We start from the raw sequence: 24,290 nt of genomic DNA on the forward strand, positions 1-24,290 counted from the left end.
CTCCCGCTATTTTAAATTCAGAGTTAGCATTTACTTTCCATAGTACTCTTAGATATATATGTTAATGGCCTTGGCTTTCTTCCATAAAGAAGTTTTATGTGCCATGATAAATATGGTATTTATCAGGATGGATTTTGCCCTTTTATTTAATTATGGGTAAAAAATGACAAAGCCACCTCAAATATGTACATGTATGAGTTCAGTGATTAATGCATCATTACATCATACTTACAAACTGTTCATCAATAATGAGTTAACTTACATGCAAGAAGGTTAACATGAGCAAAGCAAACTTTTTCCAACAAATTATTTCACACAGGTATATGCTTATGAATCTATTTAATTGTTCAGACTGTGCTAGAGAATACATACCATGAAATACATATATTTCATAAAGCTCAGGTACAAAATGGATGGTTTCAAATGGGAATTTCTTACACTAACCTGATTATGAAAAAAAGAAAAATCTGTATCATCTGCTTCCAAGTCTGTCATGTCCAAATATATTTTTCATTATGCATTTAATTATTTAGCTCATTAGTTTTATAAATATTAGAGATTTCACCTTAAATTATTTTTGTAAATAGTTCTAGAACACATTTTTCAATTATTATTTTTCTAATGAGGACATATAATTGACCTATGTTTACACATATATGTTCTCTACACAGTGAAACTTTTTTAAAGAGAATAGTAAAGAAAATGCAGAAGCTCTGGCTCTCCAAGGCCAAAAAAAAGGCAGGTGTGGGGGAGAATGTGAGGAACATTTTATTATACCTCCTGATTTTCACTCCTTGAGTTTTATTTTCTCCTTTTGTTTATTTGTTTAATGCTAGAAACCATATTCATAATGGAGCATACCTCTTCAGGTGAGCATGATAATTGACAGATTTTAATAGAGTATGAACATATAATTAAGAAGTGATTACCTAATAAAGATAACAATGTGACTATTTTAATTATTTTGGTGGCAGGGAGTTGGTTTTACATCATTATCAAAAAAAACCTTAGGTTTTAAATTCATTAGTAATAAATATGCTAACTTTCTGAATCAAAATGGAGAGCCTCTCAAGAAAAAGAGCTCTGCAGTCAGGAATGACTTAAATTAGTCAGGATAGCAGGAATCCGGGGTTAAGGCTGTTTCCACCATTTTGGTCTCACCACCAAATACGAGTGGGACCGTAGCTGTGTAGCACTTGTTTCTGTCATAAGTGTAGCAGGTCTCTGTAGCACTGTCTTCATCACAGATATTGCTCTGGGTAGCAGTAACTATCTGATTATCCAGCTCCACTTCTGTAGGATCACATTTTTTACAGCTGAAAAGCAAATACATGTATTAGACAATCTCCTCAAATGCTGTCTCAAAATCTGACTACACATTTCAATCCAAAATCAATTAGGTCTTGCAGCTCTGACGTGACAACAAAGGATGACTCCTCTCAGATGTAAGCAGCTCCACAATACAGAATAGCTTATGAGATTTTCCAATCTTTAATATATAAATATTAGTTGAAAGTAAGCAATATAATTAATGATATGATAATACGATTGTTGTCTGTACACCATACAGCAATTTCTACTGTGTTAGGCTTATTCCCAACCGCATACCTGTTTAAACAAGTTATTTATAGTGACAAGAAAGGAATTTTTTTATATTGCTGTTGGAGTCTTCATTTCCAAAGAAACACCTGCTTGTTTATAAGATCAAATCCACGTATTGAACTATTAAGAGAAATTGGCCCTTCTATAAATGGCAACAATTTCTTCTTTAGAAAAAATGTATAGCTAATTTTTATCTGTGACAAAGTTTTATGAATTTATGATACCTAATAATTAACATAGGAATTAATGTACTCAAAAGTTCAGATTATATTTGTAAATGTTTATACCTCAACACATTTTCAAAAACATTCTTACTAACAAGGTTAATTAAAAGCTATTAACTTCCACATCTACATTACTATGGAAAAAACATGTATCTTACAGGTCAGACAAATGGTACACAAATTTGGTTCTCAATGGTGAAGTGGGATCAGAGATATTCTCCCTGTTGTTCAGAGGAACACTAGAAGAAAAGAAAGAAAACAAAGTAAAATAATGCAATGCAGATATTGTTATTTTTGGTAATAGGTATACTGCCACTATCTCATCAGAACAGTAGTTACTGTATTTAGTACTCTATAAGCACTCTAGAGTAATACCATTACTCAGCTTTTTATAGTGACTTGCTATATTTTAAATATTTCTCATTCAAAATAAACCTCACAGCAACTCCACTGTCAACTATCTTTACCGATTTGGCAATTTCTTCTTTTCCTTTAAAACTTTTACTTTGCTTTTCCTCTAAAACTCACATTTTACCTCTGTAATAATTATATTGATGTTATTCCCACCCTTCGACAAACTTCTTCCTCTGCAGTCTCATTAATGCTCCTATATATTTATTTTGTGTGTGTGTGTGTGTGTGTGTGCGTTTGTCATATCATAGTTGCTTGTCTACAGAGTAGTTACTTCCCTGGGCTATATAAGCTCCTTGAGGCAAAAACATTTATGTATTCCCAGTGCCTAGCTAGGTATGTGGGGCATATGCAGTATGTTCAATATTTGTGAAATGGACAGACAGATATTGTTATCCAGATTTTAGAGGGGAGGAAATCATAAATACAACAGGTTACTGATCCACCCAAGTTCACACAACAACTAAGTAGCAAAGCTGGAACTTTTTCATGGTGATGTCCCATGAAAAATTAGACAATGATTGTCAACAAGTTCTGGTGATTTCATTAACTTTTAAATTTTTTCAACTAACTCATCATTCCTTCTCATAAGCACCCCTCCCAACCAAAATAAACAACAAAAAACTTGTGTTTTCTAACTCAGTATTTAGCAATACCATCCACATAGGTATCCAAGCCAAAAATCTGGTTATCATACCTGAATCCTCCCCTCTGTCACAGAGGGGAGGATCTAATCAATCTCACAGTCCAGTTTTCTAATTATTTTCATGTGTGAAATCCATACACTTACCTCTCTTCTCATTATTATTGCCTTAATTCAGGATACCTCCATCCTCTCCTAGATTGTAACAATGTCTTCCTTTTGTCTTGACCCCTTCAAACCACTGGCCACATTATTGCCAAAACGTCCTTCCTAAAATGCAAGCTTAATTTCCTTCTCTGCTTAAAACCTCTAGTGTCTCTCCACAGAAGACAGGGTATCCTCAAAATAGCATAGAAGGCCCTTCCTAATATGCCCCTAACTCTCCAGCTTCCTCTCTCACAATGTCACCCTCCACAATACATGTCAGCTATAAACAACTGCAGTTCCACAAATGTACCATGCTTTTCTCATCTCCAATTTTAACAGTAACAGTTCTAACATATAATACTACTTACAGCGTGCCTGGTACTATGCTAAGCATATTATATAATGATCTCATATAATCCTCACAGCAATCCTGTTTCGTGGAATGATCTGTCCTACCCATTAATTATTTCACTCCCCACACACATTTACCCAGCAAACTCCCATTCAGCTAACAACCATCGTCCAGCCCGCCACTTATTCCAAACACCCTTTCCTGCCTCCCACTGCTACCCTTCTCCTCTCCCTGAGAATTAGACTGGGTGCCCCTCCTCAATGCTCCTATAACAACCCTTGCCCGTTCCTATCATAGCACTTACAATACAGAATTCTAATTGCCTTTTTCATTGTTTAAGGTTTCCTGTTAGACTGTAAATCCTCTTAAGAAATGGGCTGGGCGCGGTGGCTCACGCCTATAATCACAGCACTTTGGGAGGCTGAGGCGGGTGGATCAAGAGGTCAAGAGATCGAGATCATTCTGGTCAACATGGTGAAACCCTGTCTCTACTAAAAATACAAAAATTAGCTGGGCATGGTGGTGCCTGCCTGTAGTCCCAGCTACTCAAGAAGCTGAGGCAGGAGAATTGCTTGAACCCAGTAGGCGGAGGTTGCAGTGAGCCGAGATCGCGCCATTGCACTCCAGCCTGGGTAACAAGAGCAAAACTCTGTCTCAAAAAAAAAAAAAAAAGAAAAGGAAATGGACTGTATTTTAAACAAACTGTTTTTTCCCCACCACCAACCCTTAATATTTGGCAGTTATTAAATAAACATTTGTTGAATTAATGCATGAACCTATTCTTAATAAGACCGTAAAGACTCTAGTAATATCAGAATGGCTTTACATAATGAGAGCGACAAGGGAATAAACATTTTTGAGAGGCTACTATAAGCCAAACACTGTTCTTTTATCAATTATCATATTTAATTTTCACAACCCTATAAAGTATATGTGTATATATTCATACATACATAATTATTCCTTTTTTAAGGTTTAGGAAAAAGGCTTCGTTAAGTAACTTGCCTAATGTCACATTATTTTATTAAGTAATGGAGTTGGGAATAACACCGTAATGGCAGGCCGGGCGTGGTGGCTCATGCCAGTAATCCCAGCACTTTAGGAGGCCAAAGCAGGTGGATCACTTGAGGTCAGGAGTTCAAAACCAGCCTGGCCAACATGATGAAACCCCGCCTGTACTAAAAATACAAAAATTAGCCGGGCATGGTGATGCCCACCTGTAGTCCAGCTACTCGGGAGGCTGAGGCAGGAGAATTGCGCGAACCCAGGAGGCAGAGGTGGCAGTGAGCCAAGATCATGCCACTGCACTCCAGACTGGGCAACAGAGTAAGACTTTGTCTCAAAAAAACAAAAAAAAAAAAGGAAAAGAAAAAATACCATAATGGCATAGCAATGATAATATACTTTCAGAAATCAGAACAGGAAACATCAACACATCAGGCAAAGTGTCATAAAGTAACTGAATTATCTGATTTCAGTAAATAATATAATATAAAAAGACTCATTTCGTAAAATAAAAAGATGAATTAGAGGATCTTGGAAGTCATTTTTAAAATAAAAAACTTTAAAATAAAGTCTTTAAAATAAATGTTAAATAAATGACTTTAAAATAAATTTCATAAAATAAAAAGATGAATTAGAGGATCTTGGAGAGTCATTTTTAAAAATCTCTCCATGGCTTAAGTGCCAGTGTCATGTATACCATTCTTTCCAATTACCCACTAGTTCAGCTGTTCCATCCCTAACACAAAGCTTAAGAGGAGTGGAACAGCGTTCTTCAAACAGAGGAACTAGCAGGTGTAAAAGGAGAAAGCACTGTGAATGTGGGGAAATAGAGACACTACGGTAGTGCTGAATTTTTAAACATAAAGTAAAAGAAAAGTGGCAATGAATGATCTTAAGAGTTATGGTAAGCTTTGTAGGTCAGGCCAAGGCATTTGTAATATATCCTAAGATCAATGTTGGGAAAAGCATCACAAAGGTTTTAAGCAGGATAGTGACAATAACGGGCACATAGATTAGGTGAATAATAATAGTAAATATTTTTAATATATCCCAGAAATATATAAGCTCTAAAAGGAATAGATATTCTCAATTTTTACAATAATCCTGTTGGTTAAGCATGATTTTTTTCCTCATTTAAAGATGAAAAAGTTGAAGTTCAAAGTAGATAAGTAACTTGTATAGAAGAACACACAGCTATTAAATGGCCCAGCAAGAAATCTTTAAAATTTTTTAAAACAAAATTTTTAAACATATTATACTTTTCCCATTGATTGAATGGGATTGAATGCTGTATTCTCTTTCTATAAGAGATTTGATTGGGGGAAAACTATTAAGGTAGGAGTGGTTTACAAGGAAAGCTTATAACTGATTGGATCCAATAGAAATCTAATTTCTCAAACAGTATCAGCATTCTTGCTATTGAAAAAGAGCTATACAGCATATAAGTCTGTACTGTGTGTGAAATGAAATGAATATCTGAAATCTAAAAGTGAGATTGAATCAAATTAATTAATGTGATCAGTCTGCCTTATCTTGATGCAGACATCTGATTACAGTGTAAAAGACTCAGTCATCTATATATGGTACAAAATAAAGCTTTAGTGTTATCTGAAGTTTCAGTTTGAACTGCTCAAGGGCAACTGAAAGTTCTGATTCAAACTGAAATAATTTGGCCAGGCGTGGTGGCTCAGACCTGTAATCCTAGCATGGAAGGCCAAGGCAGGAAGAAAGCTTGAGCTCACAAGTTCAAGAACAGCCTGGACAACATAGTGAGACCTTGTCTCTAGAGAAAAATAAAAAATTATCCAGGTGTGGTGGTGCACACCTGTAGTCCCATCTACTCAGGAGGACTGCTTGAGCCTGGGAGTTCGAGGCTGCGGTAAGCAGTGATCTTGCCACTGCACTCCAGCCTAGGTAACAGAGTGAGACCCTGTCTCAAAAACAAGCAAACAAAAATAAATAAATAGAAATAACTCCATATAAACAGTGCATGTTGATGACTAGATTAGAACCTTTGTTTATAATTTGTATAGCCCACTGATTTTAGATTGCCTGTAATTTTTCATTCTTGCCCCTAATTTCAATAAAATTACCTCAAGCTCATTCACAAGATTCAATTCTTTACTCATGTAAAGTGCTACACAGCAAAAAGGGGAGTAAAGACACAGGTATTACATTCAAACAATGGCTTAGTATCAGAAAGTATCTCTGCTTAGAACAGGAAAAAAAGAATATATGGAATGCCACATACATAATTCGGATGTTTCTCTCCACGATGTCCTCATTAGGATCGTTGGAAGAACGGATGATCCTGGAAGTAATCCGGGCACACTTACATTTGTTGTCAACAAGAACAATGCTTTCATCTTCTTCGGCTTGAAAGGTAAAACATATTAAAAAGAAAGGAAAACAAAAGTCAATTTATATATTTTGTATTGAGTTATTTTATCTTTCTTGCCGGCAGAAAAACAGTTTTATTGTTGGTTTGTCTGAGCTTTCTCCATTTGTTCTCTAAGCAGAATCTCACATCGCAGTGAAGGAAATCCAAATGTACTCTAAAAGGAATTTCACTTTTTTCTTGAACCACTCTATGGAAATCTGGGCTGAAAAAATTCTGATTTTCATCTAATGCTTCTGGAAGAGGCACAGTTCTCTGAATGATGTAGCCTTGGGAAAACCAGTGTCAAATGCCAGTGTGAGACAGAAAACAAAAATCTAGATTGGATTTCTCCCAGACCAAAGCAATTCATTCAAATGTGAACAAAAAAAATAGCACCAGACTTTACAAATCCAATCTAAAATGTCACAACCTTCCTGAAATCTCATTTGTACTTAAAATTTTTTTTGCATAAATTGTATTATAGTTAAGAACAGGCATGTTTTCCTCCAAGATAACCTTATTTTGTAAGAATTTTAAATATTCTCTACCCCAGCTTTCCTAAACTAATTATCTGCCTTTTCATAATAACAATCAGATTATCATGATACATGATTCAATCAAAAATAAGGGCTGTATTTCTTATAAGAATTATTTTAAAAGATAGAGTATATATAGACATAAAGTGCTATAAATTTGCAAAAGCAATTTAGAAATATTGTGAGGTATAAACAATTAAATATGCCTGTATACAGAAAAAAATAAATAAATGAATTAATACACATATGACCATTAAAGCCTTAACTTTCGTCAACATTTATTGTCTAATCTGAATATTAGACAAAGAGGTCTGATAAGTTGTTTATTTAGTTGTTATTTTGAGATAGTGTCTCACTCTGTCACCCAGGCTGGAGTACAGTGGCACAATCTTGGTTCACTGCAACCTCTCCCTCCCTAGTTCAAGCAACTTTCCTGCCTCACCTCCCCAAGTAGCTGGGATTATGGGCACCCGCCACTACACACAGCTAATTTTTTTTAAAATTTTTTATTTTTAGTAGAGATGGGGTTTCACCATGTTGGCCAGGCTGTTCTTGAACACCTGAATGACCTCAAGTGATCCGCCTGCCTCAGCCTCCCAAGGTGCCGGGATTACAGTGACCACATCCAGCCTTGATAACTATTGCACAGAATAAACAAAGGTAATTTTGTATCATCTGGATTTGGATCAATTAACAGATTTTACTTTTATTTTTTATTTTTGAGACAGAGTTTCACTCTTGTTGCCCAGGCTGGAGTGCAACGGTGAGATCTCGGCTCACTGCAACCTCTGCCTCCCAGGTTCAAGCGATGTTCCTGCCTCAGCCTCCCAAGTAGATGGTATAGGCATGTGCCACCACTTCTGGCTAATTTTTGTATTTTTAGTAGAGACAGGGTTTCACCATGTCTCTACTGATCTCAAACTCCTGACCTCAGGTGATCCACCCGCCTCAGCCTCCCAAAGTGTTGGGTGTGAGCCACAGTGCCCGGCCAATTACCAGATTTTAAAAATTCAGTAATAGCTTTACTTAAGTAATATTATTAAATAAGAGTGCTAATTAAACAGTAGATGATATTAAATATTTTTATTCCTATAATTTTAGCTAACTGACCTTTAAGAATTCCTCTCATTAAGCCTCAACTAACTAACTAACTAAATAAATAAATAAATAAAACAAACAAAAAAACAGACTTGGCACACAAATTCAAGTTATAAAGTTTAAATGATCATAATAGTTATCATTTTAACTGGAAATCTATTCCTGAGATGATTCCCAGAGCAGAAAGGACCTAATGCAGTATTTCAACCTTAATGATAAGAGCTATTACAAAAACATTTTAAGACCATTGTTATTGTACTTGTAATTGTTTGAAGTAATTTATAATGCATTATTACACCATTATTCATAAGTTCTTAATGAATCTTCTGACACAAGTCTGTGTAATATTGGAAAGAAACATTATGGAGTCAATTCAAGGTAATGAAATATCTCATTAACATCTGAAAGAGGTAAAATGACCTAAATGATATCCTCTTTCCTACTTGTGTATCCATGACTCTTAAATGTTTTTTTCTCAATGAAATATAAATGAGCACATAATGTCTGACCAAAAATATAGATTATTGAGGAATAAATAACTTGACTATTAAGTCTTAAATAGAAAAATGTCTATATTCTATTATGACATATAATTATTTCCTTACCAGAAATCTGGGAAGTTAATATATAAAAATATTAGGCAGCCTAATATCTATCAGAAATACATAGCTGTCAGAAAAGGTACAAATACTTTCAATTCACCAAGACTTAAAGTCTAACATTTGCTCTCACCAACAGGCAGTATTTTCTCCTAACAAGCCTATTATTAAGGACTGTGCCTTACTTTATTCCAAGAGCATCTGATACATGGTAGCTGTTCAATAAATATTTGTTAAATTCAATTTAATTCAGTTCAAACAAATAAGAAAATAGATTTAACAACACATGCTAGATATGACCATAATAAGTTTACTAAAAAGTGATTGCCTTACACAAGGCAGAATAGGACAGTAGAGTGCAGGCTATAGGGTCAGATTGCCTGGGTTCTACCTACTCGCTTGCTTGCTGTATGACTTTGGCAAGTTATTTCACCTCTGTAAGTCTCAACTGACTCAACTGTAAGTCAGAAATAATAATAGTATCTATCCTCAGGTGGTTACTGAGAGAATTAAATGGAATATTATATGTAAAGGAATTAGCATAATACCTAGAATATCACATTCAGTAAGTGATAGCTATTTTATATACAGATGGTCCCCAACTTACATGGTTCTACTTACAATTTTTCTACTTTATGATGCTGTGAAAGTAATATGCATTCAGTATGCTCCTCACCTACAATGGGGCTACTTCCCTATAAAGTCACTGTAAGTTGAAAGTATGATATTTTCAACTTTCAGCTTTACAGGGTTTACAGGGAAGTAGCCCTATCGTAAATATCACATATTTTTAGATGTTTATATATACTTTATATTATACATGCTTTACTACTAACATTTTATATTTTAAATCATTAGAAAGTTATTGTTAATGGTAAGTTAGTATAAAATGACTATTCTTAATTACATTTCTGTCATTCTTTGTCTTGAAATAAGAACCATAGACTCAGTGTTAGGAACAATACAGAAAAATTATTAATGTGACCTTCTCAATGAAAATTATTTAATACTGTACTTCTAAATTCAGAATGTATTCCACTTTCTGAAGTTGTTTGAAAGATCAAAAGGCCGAGTACGGTGGCTCACACCTGTAACCCCAGCACTTTGAGAGGCCAAGGCGGGCGGATCATGAGGTCAGGAGATCAAGACCATCCTGGCCAACATGGTGAAACCCTGTCTCTACTAAAAATACAAAAAATTAGCTGGGTGTGGTGGTGTGCACCTGTAATCCCAGCTACTCGGGAGGCTGAGGCAGAAGAATCGCTTGAACACGGGAGGTGGAGATTGCAGTGAGCCGAGATTGCGCCACTGCACTTCAGCCTGGCAACCGATGGAGACTCTGCCTCAAAAAATAAAAATAAAAATAAAAAATAATAAAAAATAAAAAAAGATCAATAAATAAAATAACAAAAGTTCAGTCATTAAGTTATAGGCAACCTGTATAACATTAAACATTGTTAAAGGATCATAATAAATCTGTGGGCTCAGATCCAGGAGAGCTGTTAAAACCAATACCAGCCTCTTTGGAAAAATAAAATCCCAATGCATTCCATGTTGTACTTACAGTAATTATTATTTCATTTCTCCAGAATGTTAATTTAAGAGACTCAAGGGAAGGATTCTTGATTTTTAAGATTCAATACAGACATTCACATAAATAGGACGATCTGTAGTTAGCTAATTTCTTATTCTCTAGGTTGTAGCAAACAACTAAGAAAAGAGAAAAAAGAATAAAAAGTGTCTTATCTGTGTAAAGACAACTGCCATAGAAAGATAAAAGCATGTTAGGAAAAAGTGGCTGGCTAGTTGGCCAACCAAAGCATAAGCATAAATGTTTAAAACTGAAGAACAGATCTGTCCTATATTTTTCCTTTTATCTGGATTCATTTTCTAAATATCACATACCTTTCACATGAACAGCCTTAACAAAAATGGCCAGGACTCCCCAGAAGAGCAAATGGTTCTTCATCTTGACTTCACTTCTTTTGAAAATCTGGAGCAAAAGTCAGAGTTAAGGTGTGTGATCTATAAGGAGTGTGCAAATGATGGTGCTTCTGCTTTCTTAAAATAACACTCCAGGCAGCTAACAAACTAAAAACAATCACAACTGCGGTTAAAGTCTGAAGTTTAAATGCTGAACTGGAAAAGTATATGACTCACATTTTAAGTATTTTCTTGCAAACCATCCCAAGAAAAGAAAAACATCATTTGATGCATTTTTATTTTGCATCTACCCTATATTAATGTTTAAACCAGAAGACTAATAATAATTTCAAGTCAGGATTCCATTAACAATGTTGAAATAGGGATTTTCCATTTTATTACCTAGATATATTCATATTAGTCTTCAAATCAGATATCTGACATTTGTCCTGCCTAGAATAATAAATGAAGGGAAGAGAAGGAGGAGAGATGAAGGAAGGAAAGGAGAGAGAAATGAAAGTCCTTTAAGGTCCCAACTGTATCTCATGTTAATTTTTCATACTAGTCCTTAATTAACCAAACTACCAGACTTAAATATATATTTCGCATAAATTTCACAAAATACCCATTTTGTATATATTTGGATTACTTTCAGTTATCTTATAAACTCAAATATAGAATTGGAATTAGAAGCTGGTAGATAACACGGCTGTGCAAAGTGGTTCATGCCTATATTCCGGCCGGGCGTGGTGGCTCACAGCTGTAATCTCAGCACTTTGGGAGGCCTAGGCGGGTGAATCACTTGAAGTCAGGAATTCAAGACCAGCCTGACCAACATGGTGAAACCCTGTCTCTACTAAAAATACAAAAATGAGCTGGATGTGGTGGTGAGCACCTGTAATCCCAGCTACTTAGGAGGCTGGGGCCTCCACTTGATTCTCTACTTGAGAATTGCTTGAACCTGGGAGGCAGAGGTTGTAGTGAGCCAAGATGGCACCACTGCACTCCAGCCTATCTCAAAACAAAACAAAACAAAACAAAAAAGGCCGGGCATAGTGGCTCACACCTGTAATCCCAGCGCACTTTGAGGGGCCAACGCAGGTGGATCACAAGGTCAGGAGTTCCAGACTAGCCTGCCAAGATGGTGAAACCTCATTTTTCCTAAAAACTACAAAAATAGCTAGGCATGGCACCTGTAATCTCAGCTACTCAGGAGGCTGAGGCAGGAGAATCGCTTGAACCTGGTGGCAGAGGTTGCAGTGAGCCAAGATCGTGCCACTGCACTCCAGCCTGGGCAACAGAATGAGACTCAGAAAAAGCTGGTAGATTGGTAGATACTAGATAAATAAGTTGCCATATTTCAATTTGATAGCATTAAGGCTGAACTTGTGTCTAGTTATGCCTTTTAGAATTGTAAACCTGTAAGATGATTTTTATTTGAGATGCCTCAACAGAAAACTTAATCACTGCAGTATTTTGTGTAAAATTTTTTTCACTTAATGTCTTTTTTTTTTTTTGAGATGGAATTTCACTCTTATTGCCCAGGCTGGAGTGCAATGGTGCAATCTTGGCTAACTGCAACCTCTGCCTCCCAGGTTCAAGTGATTCTCCTGCCTCAGCCTCCCAAGTAGCTGGGATTGCAGGCATGCACCACCATGCCCAGCTAATTTTATATTTTTAGTAGAGATGAGGTTTCTCCATGTTAGTCAGGCTGGTTTCAAACTCCAGACCTCAGGTGATCCGCCTGCCTCAGCCTCCCAAAGTGCTGGGATTACAGGTGTGAGCCACCATGCTCGGCCTAATGTCATTTTTTTTAACTGAGCTTTTGGACAGAGCACCCCCCACACTCCCACTCCAATGTGTTAGAATTTCCTGTCTCTTAAGCAAGGTTGGTTCCAAGAATGTGTTGGTTACACAAATGCATCAAATCTGTGTTACTTTTAGTTCTCAGCTCTAATTTTTGAAGGGACTCCTACAATTTTAACAGGTAATTAGGAGTACTTCATGATCATAAATAAGGCAAACAGACTTCATAGCTAGAAGTAGGAAATGACAAGATGAAAGAGGCATTAAAGGGTAGCACATGATTGCACTTCTTCAAAGCATATGTTCTGAAAGTGTGCAAGAACAAAGTGCCAGGCACTATCACATGCAAAATTACTATACTGTCAAATTTATTCTTATTTTAATTTCTACTATCAGTAGGACTTAGCAACTACTTGAGTTCAGGGAAAATATACTGGCATGGCATGAACAGTTTTACCTATTAAGACAAGAAACAGACCTGAAAGCACATTATTTTAGTTTGTGGTCAGAATGTCAAAACAAATGACCACTCTAAAAGGTCCTCACCCCTAACTGAAGTTTCTAAATAACTGACTTATTCAATCACAAAAAAAGTAATTAATAGCTGAATACCTTTTTAATTCTTGAAAAATAAACTCAAGGCTAGACTGTCTTCCCAAAGCAAGTTGGACAAATCCTTGGAAACAAATTAAAATTTCCCCTAAAGCTTCTTTTTTATAACAGCAAAGATTATTTAATTTAAAATTACTAACCTAAAGAAAACTCTATATTTGATATTTTCACTTCTAATCCTGCATTTTTATATTTTGATTATGTAAACTATAAATCTCAAATAAATTGTGTTAATAAAAATAAGGTGTGCACATTTGCCATTAAAAGAGAATTACCTATGCTGGCAACTTAGGATCTGGACTAGTGTTTTGCCTCGTGTGCTCTAGGGATCATCTGACGAGAACCTCCTGTAGTGCTGGTTAAAATACGGATTTATGGGCTACATGCAGAATTTCTGGAGATGTACCCTTGGAATACATATTTTCTTTCTTTCTTTTTTTTTTTTTTGAGATGGAGTCTCGCTCTGTCGCCCAGGCTGGAGTACAGTGTTGCCATCTCGGCTCACTGCAACCTCCACCTCCCAGGTTCAAGCCATTCTTCTGTTTCAGCCTGGGAACTCTCTCCAAGGCAACAGGCTGGAACAATGGTAGCAAAAAAATCTCCTGATTTTTTTTCAGTCTCTCAGAAATCGCTGTCCTGCATTGCCTAATGTCTTGAAAACCGTTGTTTCTTAAATTTTGTCAGTTTTTCTAGTTGGTTCAAATGGCAGGGAAAATCTGTTCACTGTTATTCCATCTTGTTTAGCGTTGGAGACTTGAACTAAGAATTAGTTTGAGATACAAATTTTTAGACTGAACTAGACTTTTTAAAAATGAGATTTACTTTTTATAGCAGTTTTAGGATCACAGCAAATAAACTAGATTTATAATAATGAAAAAGCATTTTAAAATTATGAGATCTTCTTAAAACCTTGTCAAAAAGGCAAAGAAAAATTCATTTATAGTAAATGAGAGGTAATAATTGGAGGAAAATATGGTTTCATGTTATAACTCATTAAACTGTTCACTGTTCCAAACTCTTCTCTAGCCTAAACTGCCACAATTCATTGTCCATTTACCATGAAAAGTGATCTTTTCAAAAGGTAAATCAGATCATACCTGATTAAAAGCCCTCCAGTGGCTTCTCATTACACTTAGAATAAATTCAGAGTCATTAGCCTTCCTGATTTCCTACAACTCCCCCTTCCACTCATCACTCTCCAGCTACTCTGCTCAAGGCCTTCGTATTGTCTTAGTCCCTCTATGGACTGCAACACTTTCCACAGCCTTGCATGGCTGGCCCCTTATCATCAAGTCTCAACTCCATTGTCATTGCCTCAGAGAGAAATTTTCTGGCTAAGAATCATCCTAACCAATCACCAATCACCATCATATTGCCCTGTTTTATTTTCTTCACAGTATTTATTATTGTTTGAAATTCTTTAGTTTACTTAGTCATATCTGTCTCCTCTTCATTAGAATAAAAACTCCTTAAGAGTGGTATTGTCTTGTTGCTTACTCCTATTTGCAAGAACAAGCGCAGGATTGCCTCACGTATATTGACTGAATGAAAGATGAATGGAGAACATTTTTACAAGAAGTTGAAAACTGCCTCTAAGTTTACGTCTTCTAACAACTTTAGTCTATTTTGTGGATAGGCTCCATATTATCAATGTCCTATTTAAAGAGTAGTATCTAGATACATATTCAATAGTCAAGTGTTATCTGGCCAGTACAAATAATAGCAGAACTTAACATTTTTCAATAAATGCCACTTAAGGTGATAATATCTCTTTATTGGCAGCTATGTTATTGGCTTCAATTAAAGTGTACCATCTCATTGTTTAAAAATAAGTATACATTAACATTATAATAAATATAACATTGTTTCTATAAAGTAATGACTTTCCCATATTTAATATTTAAACAAGTTAGGTTTGGACATGATATTTAGCGTTGGACCCTAAGTTTTATCTTGCTAAACACAGACCAACATGAAAACGTCTTAGATTCTTTTTTAATCCAGATTTGGAAACCTAGCACATTAGTTATTTCTTTCAGCTTTACAGTATCTGCAAACTTGACACATGTCATCAGATCCTTATTGAAGTCATTAAGAAAAATGTTTCATGGGATAGTACTTAAGATAGACTTTTGCAGCATACATCTAAAGTCCTAGCTCTATTAACAGCAATCCATTAATAAGCACGTTTTGGGTACAGTAGTTCAGCTCAAGTTAACTCAAACATCCGTACTATCACACAGACTCAAAGTCTGGGTTTCATCCATAAGGTAACATAAATACTTATCATAAAAGACCAATCTCTCCTTTATTCTCTATTTTTAATATCATCTCATCTCTCCTCTTGAAAGCCTTCCCTAATATAAAAGGAGTCCTGATAGCAGCCTGGCATTTTGCCACTTAAACTCTTAAAAGGGATGATGATGTTTTTTAACAGCCTTCTTGGCCTTAAATCTGAGACACAGCTGAAATCTCGTGGTTTTCCTTTTAATGGATTAATTTCTACGTTTAGTGTAATAATTCATATTTCCCATTTGTCCTTGAACTTTATATGAAAAACAAATTTTACTAATAAACAGTATTGCTCAATTAGCTCTAAAAATCAGGAGGGAAAATATGAAGTCTACATAAAACCTTAAATTAAATGTCAATCTATAAATTCCAAGTAACCCAAAAATCTTTTAGATTTAGAAATAACTTATTAGCATTTCCAAATATGCTAGAAAAAAGAAATCTTTTTTTTTTGCATGTGTAAAACCCTAAATATATTTGACAGAATCTTTACTGTTATCAGTCCTGGATCTCCTTAAAAAGTATCTGCTTTCATCTGCCTCCTGGGTTCAGGCAATTCTCCTGTCTCAGCCTCCTGAGTAGCTGGGACTACAGGCACACACCACCACGCTCGGCTAATTTTTTGTATTTTAGTAGAGACAGGGTTTCACCATGGCCAGGATGGTCTCGATCTCTGACCTCATGACCTGCCTGCCTCGGCCTCCCAAAGTGCTGGTGGGATTACAGGCGTGAGCCACCACGCCCTGCCAATTTTTGCATTTTTTGTAGACACAGCGTTTCTCCATGTTGTCCAGGCTAGTCTCAAACTCCTGACCTCAAGTGATCCACCCACCTCGGCCTCCCAAAGTCCTGGGATTATAGGCTTGAGCCACTGGGCCCAGTACTTTCCCCCATTTCAATTGTACAAGCTTAGAATCTATTTTGAATTTCAGAATCAATCTTAGTCATTCTAAAGCTAAAGGTAGACAGCCTAAGCCTCTTAACTTCCGGTCCATTTTACCTCTCACAATACCAAGACCCATTAATACTATGTTTTCACATCTATATGGAGAAATTTCTTCTAAATGGCATTTTTGGGAGTTGGGGGAATTTAAAATTAGACTTAATCATTTCACAATATATACATACATCAAAACATCAAATTGTACCCCATAAATATATACAATAAAAAACTTAGAAATCTATAACTTAAGTAGCTATGTGAAATAATGAGAAATGATTTTGTCTAAAAACAATGCTTTAGCTGGCTGGACACAGTGGCTCACTCCTGTAATAACTTTGGGAAGCTGAGGCTGGTGGATCACCTGAGGTCAGAAGTTTGAGACCAGCCTAGCCAATATGGTACAACCCCATGTCTACTAAAAATACAAAAATTGGCCAGGTGTGGTGGAGCACATCTGTAAACCCAGCTACTTGGGAGGCTGAGGCAGGAGAATCACTTGAACCCAGAAAGAAGAGGCTGCACTGAGCCAAGATCATGCTGCTGCACTCCAGCCTGGACAACAGAGCAAGACTCTGTCTCAAAAAAAATCTTTAGCTTATTTTTGCAGAGATATACACCGAATGATTTTTTTCCTGAGATTATAAGAGAATTAAATAATTAAAAGTCAAACAGAGAATTTTTACTCAACTTTTGATACCCTTTGCTACCCTCCTTCCTAGTTTTTGTGACTTCCTACCTCATTAAATGTCTGATAACACTAATTGGCATTTTTTAACCATAAACATTTTTGTTCTTAAATGCAGTTTCTTCAAATATTGATCTCTATCTAAGCACATTATATGAAAAAATTTATATTTAGATATCAGGAGGCAAAAGCCAGTCAGCTATGTGCAGTAGCTCACGCCTGTAATCCCAGCACTTTGGGATGCCAAGGCAAGCTGATCATTTGGGGTCAGGAGTTCAAGACCAGTCTGGCCAATATGGTGAAACCCCATCTCTACTAACAATACAAAAATTAGCTGGGAGTGGTGGCTCATGCCTGTAATCCCAGATACTTGGATGCTGAGGCAGGAGAATTGCTTGAACCTGGGATACAGAAGTTGCAGTGAGCCAAGATTGCGCCACTGTACTCCAGCCTGGGCGACAGAGTGAGACTCTATCTCAAAAAAATAAATAAATAAAAGCAAAAGCTGAATTTTAAAAGAATTCAAAATATGAGGAAGAAACTTCACTCCAAATTCTTACTAAAAATTAAAAAATACAAACAAAAAAACTGACATTTTTTTCCAATAGCTTTCCACATAGACTTTTAGGGTAGTCTTCTGTGGTTAAATGTTTATACGGAGAATTGCACCTGTGTTGTGGTCGGCTTTTAAATAAACCTGCACCTGCAGTGGCTTTTCATAGAACTGCTGTTTGAGATATTACTTGTCAGTGGTTTGATCACCACACAGAGCTATTTCCCTTCACCATGTTACCTGCTGGCAGATCCTAATTTAAAAAGGCCTATTTCCAAAAATTCATTTGAAAAAAATCTGGTTAGATTTCACAGTAATCTCTCATCCAAGTCATGGCACTGAAAAAAAAAAAAAAGATTTCATGGTAATCTCTCTAGGGACACTGTAATAAAAATAAGGTTTCCAGGACAGGATACCCCTCAAACAAGAATATGCTCCCTTCATTTCATCCACTCCAGTGGTCTGGTCTTTCTCTGCTTTAAGGAAACTTTTGATTGATTTCTGGGAGAGGCTTCTGCTCTAGTCAAATCTGTCTGCTTTCATTTTCCTGTATATGATCTGCTAATTCCTGTTTCAGAATCTTTTTTATTCTATCATTTTCCTTACCATAAATTTATTTCTCTTTTCTTCCTGCTCATCCTCATCAAAAATCCTAAAATCTTTCAAACTAATTCAAATAGGTCTTAATGTCATTCCATTCTGTTCACTCCTTTACTCTGTTTCTTCATTGCTAATAAATTCATCTTATATCTTGTATACCATTGTACTCAGTTGGCATATTACTTTATTTTTATCACTTTTCTTCATATATGTTTAATTTATATTCTATATTAATGTTTTCTAGACACGGAGAGGCATTCATAAAAAGTAATATCAGAAAGCACCACAGAAAGGATATTAAGGAACACCAAAAGGGAACTCTAAACATTTAGTTGGGAAAGTAGGTGAGAAAATACAATTTTTCTTGTTCTAACTCATCTATTCAGAGTGTTTACATCAGATGTAAGTGCCATACTAAATTCATTTTCCCTAATAAGAATAAAGTATAAATCTATGGTGAGGAATATCCAGTCAGTTATTTTTAAAATATCAGATGCAACTGTAAAGATGTGTCTTAAGAGACACTTTTACTCAGTCTTCCTACTGAACAAAGAGCAAGAGCTCTGGAGTCAGTTATTGCCTGGGTGCAAATGGGACTCTGAAAAGTTATAAATTCTTGTTTTCTCAGTTTCATCTATAAAATGGACATCACTGTAGTACATACTTCATAAGATTGATGAGAATTAAATTGATAAGTATAAAGCATTGAACATGCTAGAACATGGCTACAACATATAAACAATTATTTTAGCATAATGCTTAGCTCTGAATCTGCCTACTCTTCATAACCATATTCCCAGGACCCTGATTTAGACACAAAAACTCATCACTTAGATGGCTATCACAATCTTTATTAACTTCTTTCTGTCAATTTCCAGTCCTTCCCTGTTTAAAACCCTCCAATGATTCCCCTTTGTCCATAGCATAATGTATCTCTACCCAAAACAGATATAGATCAAGGTCATGTTTGCAAATAGTTATTAAATTCTTAGGTCATTTTTAATAATTTATAATACCTTACTGAAATTTAACAGAGCTCGGTTTTTTCTGTTGTTGTTTTTTTGTTGTTTTTGAGACAGAGTTTCACTTTGTTGCCCAGGGTGGAGTGCAGTGGTGCAATCTTGGCTCACTGCAACCTCCGCCTCCCGGGTTCAAACGATTCTCCTGCCTCAGCCTCCTGAGTAGCACACCGCCACACCCAGCTAATTTTTGTATTTTTATTAGAGATGGGGTTTGATCACGTGGGCCAGGCTAGTCTCGAATTCCTGGCCTCAAACAATCAGCCTGCCTCGGCCTCCCAAAGTCCTGGGATTACCAGCATGAGTCACTGTGCCCAGCCAATCAAAGCCTTTTTAATTTGACACCTGGAGATATATAGTCCTATATATTAGGTAGCAGGTAAATAGTATCAACACTTTTGGTCTCCTAGTTCACGTGTGCTAGCTACTTAAGTCAAAACATTCTAAAATCGTATTTTATTTGCTTTTAAATATCAAATATGGTCCCATGTTCCAATTGAATTTGAAAGACATCAGAATCTCTATCTCTCCAAAGAGATCCCTTTATCAAACTATCTAGAAGACATCTAAACACTTCAAAGGCTTCACTGACACCTCAAATCAAACATATACAAAACTTAACTTCCCATTTCCTGGCCCCTGCTTAAATCTTTTATTTTATTTTATTTTATTTTTTATTTTATTTATTTATTTATTTTTTTTTTGAGACGGAGTTTCACTCTTGTTACCCAGGCTGGAGTGCAATGGCGCGATCTCAGCTCACCGCAACCTCCACCTCCTGGGTTCAGGCAATTCTCCTGCCTCAGCCTCCTGAGTAGCTGGGATTACAGGCACGCGCCACTGTGCCCAGCTAATTTTTTGTATTTTTAGTAGAGATGGGGTTTCACCATGTTGACCAGGATGGTCTCGATCTCTTGACCTTGTGATCCACCCGCCTCGGCCTCCCAAAGTGCTGGGATTACAGGCGTGAGCCACTGCGCCCAGCCTATTTTATTTTATTTTATTTTTATTTATTTATTTTGAGACAGGGTCTTGCTCTGTCGCCCAGGCTGGAATGCAGTAATGTGATCTCAACTAACTGCAACCTGTGCCTCTTGAGTTCAAGAGATTCTCCTCTCTCAGCCTCCCAAGTAGCTGGGACTGCAGGTGCGCACCACCATACCCGGCTAATTTTTGTATTTTTAGTAAAGATGGGATTTCACAATGTTGGTCAGGCTGGTCTTGAACTCCTGACCTCAGGTGATTCACCTGCCTTGGCCTCCCAAAATTCTGGGATTACAGGCATGAGCCCCCACACCCAGTCCCCTGCTTAAAAAATCTTTAATCCTGAGTTTTCTCTCTTAGTAAAAGGTACATAATCCATTTAGTCATCCAAGAAAACTTCTCAACCCCATATTTAACCAGAGCCTAAATTCTAGAATACCATTGGCTAATTAACTCTTAATCTGCATACTTTTCATATGCTTATTTCCAGGACCCTGATTTAGACATGAAAACTCATCACTTAGATGACTATCACTATCTTGCACTTGCACTAACTTCCTTCTGTCAATTTTCCAATCCTTCCCTGTTTAAAACCCTCCAATGATTCCCCTTTGCTCATAGCATAAATAATGTATCTCTACCCAAAATAGATATGTAGATCAAGGTCACATTTGCAAATAGCTTATTAAATTCTTCAGTCATTTCTAATAACTTCTAATACCTTACTGAAATTTAACAGAGCTCAATTTTTTTTTCTTTTTTTTTTTTTTTGTGACAGAGTCTTGCTCTGTTGCCCAGGCTGGAGTGCAGTGGCATGATCTTAGCTCACTGCAACCTCCGCCTCCCAGGTTCAAGAGATTCTCCTGCCTCAGCCTTCCCAGTAGCTGGAACTACAGGTGCATGTCACCACACCTGGCTAATTTGTGTATTTTTAGTAGAGACAGGGTTTCACCAGGTTGGCCAGGCTGGTCTTGAACTCCTGGCCTCAAACTATCTGCCCTCCTTAGCCTCCCAAAATGTTGGGATTACAGGCATGAGTGACCATGCCCAGCCAAGACAAGTACATAACTAGTCTTAACACAATGGAGAAAATGTTTAGAAATCCCTAACATAGGAAGAGTTAGGGACTATTACATGTTAATAGAAGGAAGTATACCAGAGAAGACAGCCTAGAGAAGACACAATCTTAGCTGAGCCTTGAAGGCCATGTAGTATTGAAATATGAGATAGCCCAAAGAGAGGCCAAGAGAATAAAAATCTTAAAAAAAAAATGAGTATTTACTTTGGCTGGAACGTATAATTCATGAAAGTGGGAAAGCAGCTGGAAAAATAAGTTTGGGCCAGATAAAGGCAGTCCCTGAATACTGGCCTAGAGCTAAGAACTTGATTCTACAGAGTATGAGGGATGACTAAAGAAAAAATCTTTACATGGGCTGTGTTTCAAAAGACCTTCACCACAAAAGCTATAATATTATCACTGGGTCAATATGTAATATCAAAATAATTGTATCTATAAGTTTTCTCATGAAAAGAAAAAATTAAAAGGGGTTAAAATAATGTTTAAAAAGTGATTACAAAGTTTTTAGTTGACTTAGAGTTTGGAAGAGAAAGCAGTGTCAAAATTTCACTAAATTCTTCATTTTGTAATGAAAGCTACCAAACCAAGTCCTTTTATATTAAAGCTTAAAAGCTTCAAATATTTACCAAATATTTCAGTAGAAGCTCTATATTTTACTTCCAAGTCACTTTTAGGACTTTGTGACTTAAAATAGATACAGATCTTACTTGCAAAAAGAATCTATGACATATTTCTTTCAGAGCAAGTGGTTTCTGACAGATGAAACTACATGAAAAGAAAGCAGATGGTAACTATATTTCATCTATTTTCTTTCTTATAACTAAAAATAGTCTTTCTTTCTTTTTTGCATCCAAAAATAGTTCAGCATGTTTCTGGGGTTATATTAAATTACCTAAATATATTGATAGGTATTAACACCAAGAATACATTTTCCCATTATAACTCTTAAATCAAATTATTATTTTTACTATTACTACCTTTATGCACATTTTTTTAAAAAAGCTACTTCTATTGACAACTTCAGTCATCCCAGCCTAGTCTGTGATGCTGAGAAAAAAAGTAATATGCATTCAACTGTTGTCTTTTTTTTTTTTTTTTTTTTTTTTGAGACAGAGTCTTGCTCTGTCACCTAGGGTAGAGGGCAGTGGCATAATCTCGGCTCACTGCAACCTCCACCTCCTGGCTTCACGTGATTCTCTTGACTCAGCCTCCAGAGTAGCTGGGACTACAGGCATGTGCCACCATGCCCGGCTAATTTTTGTATTTTTAGTAGAGATAGGGTTTCACCATGTTAGCCAGGTTAGTCTCAAACTCCTGACTTCAGGCAATCCTCCCAAAGTGCTGGAATTACAGGCGTGAGCCACCACACCCAGCCTCAACTATTGTCTTCAGTTCATGAAAGCTATATATTAAATATTTCACCTTGTTAATTACTTTTAAATTTGAAGACCTGTGCTGATAACTATGGAAGCTCAAAAGACACTGTGTTGTTAAAGGCTACTGTTTTAAAGGGCTGACAGGGTATAGAAAACATATGTACCTGGATTGACTGACTACATTTCCACTGCCTTCTCACACCCCACTCCTGCCAAGAAAGATTACTATATAATCTAGTATCTATCTTAGAAACCATAACCTTTGGAGTATGAGTCTGAACTTGGCTATGGACACCACAGGAAAAAGTCACTGTCCACCTCACAACACAAATCAGGCACAATTACACATAACTGATAGAGAGGAAGTTTGAGATCTATGCAGGACTGTGGTTATGAAGCAAATGAATTTGATCCTACAGACCAAGCTTTGTCCAACCCGCAGCCTGCAGTCCACATGCAGCCCATGAAGGCTTTGAATGCAGCCCAACACAAATTTGTAAACTTTCTTAAAAGATTATGAGTTCTTTTGCGATTTATTTTTTTCTTGGATGGAGCCTAGCTCTGTCACCAAGGCTGCAGTACAGTGGCACACTGTCAGCTCACTGCAACCTCCACCTCCCAGTTTCAAGCAATTCTCCTGCCTCAGCCTCCAAGTAGCTGGGATTACAGGTGCCTGCTACCACACCAAGCTAATTTTTATATTTTTAGTAGAGACAGGTTTTCACCATGTTGGCCAGGCTGGTCTCAAACTTCTGACCTCAGGTGATTCACCCACCTGAGCCTCTCAAAGTGCCTGGACTACAGATGTGAGCTGCCATGCCTTGCTAGCTATTGTTAGTGTATTTTATGTGTGGCCCAAGACAATTCTTCTTCCAGTATGGCCCAGGGAAGCCAAGAGTTTGGACACCCCCGCTATAGACATCGGGAATCTAAAAGATTGGACACTCCTGCTATAGATGTTGGGAAGCTTCTGAAGTATTTTAAGTTAGGAATTTTTAGTCATTTTTTGTTTGCTCATTTGTTTTTTAATTAAATCTCAGGTGCAGTTAATTCTTCGCCTCAGTTCCTTGCACATTATTCCGTGGAAAGTTCCTCTTCTATTCCTTTTAATCTCCAAATCTTGTTCCATTCTTCATCCTCCATAAGCAGCTATTCTTTTGTGTTTAATGTATATTGTTTGATCATATTCCTACAAAATGTGTATTGTTATATTGTTGTGCCTGCATTTTTCATTTTTGTGAATGGTAGATTACTTACTACATTCTATTTTTACTTTTTTCCCTTAGCACATTGTTTTTAAGATCCATTCATTTTGCCATGTGGATATATAATCTACTGCTTCCAATTACTATGTAGTTAAAATGACTATGAAATTTATCATCATAATCATGAGAATGAATGGAGGTGCTATTACTACACTGG

At 36.4% G+C, this 24,290-nt stretch overlaps 1 protein-coding gene across 1 annotated transcript; it reads right to left on the reverse strand.

The window, feature by feature from the left end:
- Positions 1 to 322: 322 nt before the first annotated feature.
- On the reverse strand, positions 323 to 11,034 carry JCHAIN (joining chain of multimeric IgA and IgM). The gene is made up of 4 exons (XM_021666091.2): positions 10,903 to 11,034; positions 6,636 to 6,759; positions 1,985 to 2,065; positions 323 to 1,316 (listed from the first exon to the last, which is right to left on the reverse strand). Exons 1-4 carry the CDS (start codon positions 10,964 to 10,966, stop codon positions 1,106 to 1,108), a joined length of 480 nt encoding a protein of 159 aa, XP_021521766.2. The 5' UTR covers positions 10,967 to 11,034; the 3' UTR covers positions 323 to 1,105.
- Between the last annotated feature and the right edge of the window lie 13,256 nt (positions 11,035 to 24,290).

The sequence above is a fragment of the Aotus nancymaae genome, unplaced genomic scaffold (assembly GCF_030222135.1).
Source record: "Aotus nancymaae isolate 86718 unplaced genomic scaffold, 86718_ANA_hifiasm-v0.15.2.pri h1tg000006l, whole genome shotgun sequence".
Taxonomy (NCBI): domain Eukaryota; kingdom Metazoa; phylum Chordata; class Mammalia; order Primates; family Aotidae; genus Aotus; species Aotus nancymaae.